The sequence below is a fragment of the Montipora capricornis genome, chromosome 5 (assembly GCF_036669925.1).
Source record: "Montipora capricornis isolate CH-2021 chromosome 5, ASM3666992v2, whole genome shotgun sequence".
In the NCBI taxonomy this organism is placed as follows: Eukaryota; Metazoa; Cnidaria; class Anthozoa; order Scleractinia; family Acroporidae; genus Montipora; species Montipora capricornis.
Genome location: NC_090887.1, coordinates 3,940,324 through 3,946,323, shown reverse-complemented (window position 1 = coordinate 3,946,323; position 6,000 = coordinate 3,940,324). Strand labels below are relative to the sequence as shown.

At 36.4% G+C, this 6,000-nt stretch overlaps 1 protein-coding gene across 1 annotated transcript in view; it reads left to right on the top strand.

Annotated features, from left to right (window-relative positions):
- LOC138049169 (C-1-tetrahydrofolate synthase, cytoplasmic-like) overlaps positions 1-6,000 on the top strand; it is a 47,664-nt gene continuing 41,664 nt past the window's right edge. Inside the window, exons 1-5 of the mRNA XM_068895336.1 lie at positions 1-130; positions 957-1,041; positions 2,298-2,357; positions 3,526-3,579; positions 5,109-5,245. Coding sequence (XP_068751437.1) covers positions 90-130; positions 957-1,041; positions 2,298-2,357; positions 3,526-3,579; positions 5,109-5,245 — 377 coding nt within the window. The 5' untranslated portion in view covers positions 1-89. The remainder of the gene's footprint in view (positions 131-956; positions 1,042-2,297; positions 2,358-3,525; positions 3,580-5,108; positions 5,246-6,000) is intronic.

The following is a 6,000-nucleotide window of genomic DNA, read 5'->3' as shown; positions in this document are numbered from 1 at the left end:
ACGCAACACCGGTTCCACTAATCCCGATTTTCCAGATTTTCTGCACTGATCAGCTGCATTGTGGGATATCGTAGGCAGCATAAGTTAACATGGCGGAGGCGAAGTTGCTTCTTGGAAAAGAGGTTGCAAGGTAATATTGAAGCTAAACTTATCATGAAAGGAGTTTTAAATCATACCGTTAATTCCTTTTGGCCTCAGTATTCTTGAAAACTCACCTTTGTGATTATTATAACGTCGATATTAAACGTTTCCATTTTGGATCAGAAGAGCTGCACGTGCAAGTTTGTTGGTCACACTATAATCGGTGATTAACATATTTGCGCAGGGAACTGTTTTGGTTTTGTCCCATAAAGGAGGAATACGTGAATGACTCGGCATGAATGCTGATAAGCTATATTTATGTAAAAAAAGCCCAATTGGCAAGAGCTTGCGCGTGCATGCCATATCATTGTGGTGAGCTAGGAATGCAAAACATGGATTCGAGAACAACTTCCTTCATTTACAATGATTTCCCAAGGTAATTGTTATACATATATTTGCTATGCAATGCGCAGTATTATAGGCGATTTTACGAACACGACTTCTCAGTACAGTTTCCACAAAATTTATAATAGTGGATAAATTTGGAGGATTTGTTGGAGAAGAAAAAAAGGATGTAAGCTTACATGTACAGTTTGGAGATGGGTCAAGAATATTCCTGGTGTCTGCCAAATGCAGATTGCATAATGCAAACTGCAGGCCACAGACTGCAGACCAATTTAACCTCAATGTCAAGGTGGGTGGGATAGAGAATACTTACTAAAAGTGGAATCTTCAAATCATCCTTTAAAGTGGTATAGGTGTTGAGGGAACATGGGGTCTGCAGTCTGTGTCTGCCAACTGTCCACCGTCAACAACAGGTGTCTATTAGCATGTAATTTGAATCTAGAGTAACTAAATCTTCCTTAATTGCACAGTGAAATTCGTCAGAAGTTGAAGGAAGATGTTGAGGCAATCAGGTCTGATTATGAAGGCTTTAAGCCAGGGCTTGCAATAGTTCAGGTATGTTTTTTGAAAATTAATAACCTCTTGCTAATTTTTTTGTGCTGTTGTGATGAAAATAAAATTCCACTTTTTAAAAACCTTTTGTGTTTCGCCAGAAACCCGTTAGGGTTACCATATTTCGAACAACAAGAGCGAGGGGTTTCCAAATATGGTACTTAGCACTGAAACATTCAACCAATCAGTTCGCACTGAATATTCGGAAGCTGTGAACGCGCGTTACACGTTTCAACCCTTATGGGTTTCTGGTTTTGCTCAATTTGAATTTTCTGGGAGAGAGAAAAAATACGGAAATGGAGCGTTTCCATGGTAAAGGTACTGTTAAATCCTGAGCGAAAACCAGCCAATCATTTAGCCTGAGAATTGCTTGCCATATAATAGATTTGATGGAAACCTGTCAGCGTAGGCTTTTAAGTGCAATAATGCCTGAGTCAGTGACTTAAACTCCCAAAAGCAAGTGAATTGTCAAGAGCATAATTGATGTCTCTAGTGAAATCTCTCGATTTTGGCACAGAAAACGTCAAACCTTCATTTCAGGAGGACTTATACATGCATTTAAGAAATTTGAATTTAGATGATATGAAACATGGAGAATTGGTAGTCAAAAGTCCTGATACATATACAGTACACACCTCTTCAGGGGGATTATGCGAATACAGTGACATGAAGAATGAAAACAAATCTTGAAGAACATTGCATGTGTGAACTGGTCTGCAGCAATGTAGCATTTAATCTGGTCATATTTCTCAAAGGTGTGATACCGGTAACTAATTGCACAATTCATTTTGCGGGTTATCTTCTCCTTTATTGTCATTAAAAGGTGAAATATGAAGCTTTTAATAAAAATGTGAAAATTTTGACTGACAGGCAAAATCAAAAAGTATAATATTTTCCCTGTCTGCCAGCGAATGGGGTTGATTGTAGGTGATTGGAAATTTAGTTGGGCGACTGTAGACGGTTTTTCAGTCAATTTTTAATATGCGATTGTTTGTTGTTTGTCTCCCTACTATTTTCCACTGTGACAGTTTGGCCAACAGCTAAATGGAGAAGCTGTTGTTCAGTTTACTTTCTGTAGTGAATTTTACCGTACAGCCATTCATTTGAACTGTTTACCTTTCAGTTTTACCAGAACTGTTATAAATTGTGCGGAACTGAAAGTTCATGTCCTTTTTCTTCATTGTGGTTAAAATTACCTCACACCATACTTTGAACCAAAGCAAAAAAAATTATCATGATTTCTTCTATTATTTTATTAGATTGGTGACAGGAGTGACTCAACAGTTTATATCAAGTCGAAAGTGAAGGCTGCTGAAGAGGTTTATAAAATTATTTATTTCATGTACATGTCAATTTAACAATAGAGCTCTTTGTCTTGATTCTGTAAGGCTGGATGATCGTAATGCATTTGCATAAGAGTTGGTGACTTGGACTTCTGTGTATGTCTTTCAGTGTTGAAAACAAAATTTTGGTTGATTTAATGTTCTGAGAAGAATTATTTTGCAAACACAGGGCTCGAGACTAATGGTAGTCAATTAACCACAGACCATTGAAATTTCAGTTTTGGCTGGTAGATTTTGCGCTTTCACAAGCCATCGCGGGGGTGTTGCGAAAACTAAGACCCTCAAAAACTAAGACCTACAGTAAGATCTAGGAGTGTTAGCTTTCATGGTACAATCACTGAAGCAGGGTATTAGCTTTTGTACCATGAAAACTAAGACTAGGGTCTAGCTTTCGTAGTATGAAAACTACTTTTGTAAGACCCCTTTTAAACAGTAGAAATTACTGGAAAAAAACCCGGGAAAACTTACCGCCAGTTACATGTAGTCACTAAGACCCAGTCAAAAACGAAAACTAAGACCCTGCGGTGTTAGGTCTTACATGTACAATGTAAGTCTTAGTTTTCATAACACCCACCATTGCGACTAGTAGAAATTGTGAAGTGGAGGAGTATAGGATGAAAACAAAAATTAGTAATAATTATTATTATTATTAGGTTGACTACATTAAGGCAGAAGGAGAGAATAGAAACTGATAAAAACAAACTGTGAACAGATGGTTAATGCATGTTAAAGCAAATGTTGAAACATTATTAGATGCACAGTCATGTAAACATGCATTTTTAGTAGTTGCAGTAACTAGAAATTAATGCTGTAATGCTTGGTTTGTGTACATACTGGGAGCTACCTTCTTTTAAAGTATAACCATGAAAGCCCTTTCTGAAGCCTTTTGTTCCAGTGTTTAACCCACTGACCCATTGATAAATAGAATCATTTGTTGTTAGACGTTCTGAGAGTAAAATCTCACTCATAGGATTTATTAGGTTACATGTAACTTAGAGTAGCAGCTGTATAATTTTAATATTTGGATGCCATTTTGCTTTAAAGTACGTGGAGTTTACATTTTGAATCTGTAAGCAAGGGAGAAAAGGATTAGCATTCTCAATATTATTAGTGAATGGCATTAAGTTGCTTTGATTTTTCACAGATTGGAATGCTTGCAAGGCATGTGAAGCTGTCAAGGACCTCTACTCAGACAGATGTAAGTCAGAATCAGGCTTTCATTGTATGCTAGCTGACAAATGGCTTCCTACATTGTAGTCATTTATGTGTTTTAAATTATAATTAGTGTTTTATGATAATAACAAAAATTATTACTACTGTACTTCACTATAATATTATGACTTCACTATCAGTCATTCTTAGATGCCTGGGCATCCCTTAAAATTTTATTATTTGGAATTTCAAACCATAGATGTAAAATAGACAGAGGCTGAAGGAGTGTCAAACACAAATACATGGAGCCCTTTGGATGTTAAAACTTTTTAAGTGTCCCTGTGACCAAAAAATTAATTCTTATTTTTCTTTGAATTTCAAAACCATGTTAACCAAACACTGAGTGAGCAAAGTTTTAAGCCTTGATTTAAAAAACAAACCTGTTTATTTTAACTGGAATTTTCCTATTTGATTGTTTACCATTACTAACTTTAAGATCTTGAGAGAGCTGGATTGAGGAGAAAATGACGTCAAAACCTCACTACAGCTGTAGTTTAAGAATGCAGTGGGTGTGTACGCCACAGAATTAATATGCAGCATGGGAGTTTTGGGCTTTCACACTTTTAAACTCTCAATTGCATAATTATACAATAAGCTGCATTCATTTGCTGAGATTTTAAGCAAGTGAGCCTTTGACATCACTTTTCCCTGTATCCAACCCTCTGAGATGTAATTGGTCAGTTTTGAATGTGAGTACCGGTATGTGAGTAATGGCGGACTGTGAAATCTAAACTTACACTAAAAGTAAATGGCCTTTTGGTAAAAATCAAAGCTCAAAATCTTGCCTTCAGGTGTAAAGCAAACACACGTTCAAAATCTGAAGGAAAAAAAAAGTGATTTTTTTGTCACGGGGGCACTTTAAGGTTGAGTCAGTCAGAATATAAATTATTTTGTCTGGTGTGTTGAAGAGTACATCAATTTAGTTTTTAATACTTTTATGTACATGTAATTAGCTATTTTTGCAAATTCCTTAATATGGCTCATTTAATTGGGGGTTGTTTGCATTAAAACAATGGATATCCAGTTCACTGAAGCATGACACAGTCCGGAGGGTTAAATAACTTGTATTGTATTGGTGCAAAGAACTCCCAAAATGTATTGCATTATGCATTATAGAATTGGGAAAAATTAATAGTCTATGGCTCCCCATTACTCCCACTCAAATTGAAATACTCATTCATAGAGCTTGATCAAGGAAAAAATTATTTCAGTTACTTTGAATTCTCATTTAAAATTGCAGTGTGAATGCAATTTTTATTTATGTACAAGTTCTGTATGTAAAACAGAATTGAAGATAAGCCACACCCCCGATTTCTGGCAACAATTTTTGGCAAAAAGGTGTGGCTTATATGTATGTGCTGGTGTTTACGGTACTGTGTGTTGTATTGTAAAAAGTCTAGTCTAAGGTACCGGTATTTTAAACATTACTTCATCTGTATATATTAAACCTTAATTTCAATTTGTATTACAGTGTACACTGTATTTATAACCTGATTGTGATCTCCCTTAAATTAGGTTCTAAAAGCTGTGGATGAATTGAATAAGGACCCCACAATTCACGGCATTATTGTACAGCTCCCACCTGATTCCACAGAACCTATTGACCCTGGAATTTGTACAAATGCTGTTGCTCCAGAGAAAGATGTGGATGGGTAAATGTGACATTGTGTTTTGTTGAGGCTAATAATTTACATGTATGGTCAAAGGATCCTGTGTGCCACTGGAAGGGAGGCCTGTATGGGAAAAAAAAACTGTGCCCAAGGTCTTGAGTACCGTCCTGTAGCTGAAGGGCTGAGTGCTCTACTCAAGACCAAGGGCATGGTCTTCCCCATAATTATGGACTGACCAAGACCGGTAAAGAGCTATTTTTTTTCTGTTTGTTTGAAAACTGTTGTTTGTTTTAAAGTCGCCATTTCATTGGAGGTTTCTTCTTCTGGATAATAAAATTCACTTTGACAGACAGTGTAACCTCTCATCTGAACCATTTTCACCAGAGATTATGTTTTCCTTACATATTGTCATCTTGGGAAGTTGTTTATGAGTGATGGTTGCCTTCGTTTTGTTTGTAAACTTGGCAACAATTTCATGATCATGGCCTGTATCGTAAGTTGCAAGCATGCTATTAGTTAATCAGATTTGATTATTTAGGATTCCTGCACACCGAGATGCTTCAGAAAAAAGAAATGTTTAGCATACATTTATCTATTTGAGTGGGATTTGAAGTAGTATCTTTATTGCCAAGTCGGAGCCCTAGTAATCGAAATTAGCCCCCTATGGATTTGATCACAATTGCACTACAGACTGAGCTACAAGGTCAGGTTGGTGCAGGTCATGGGTATTTGAAGTGTAACTTTACGGCAATGAACCTTTGCAAGTAATGAGAAGGATTACATTTTTTTCAAACATT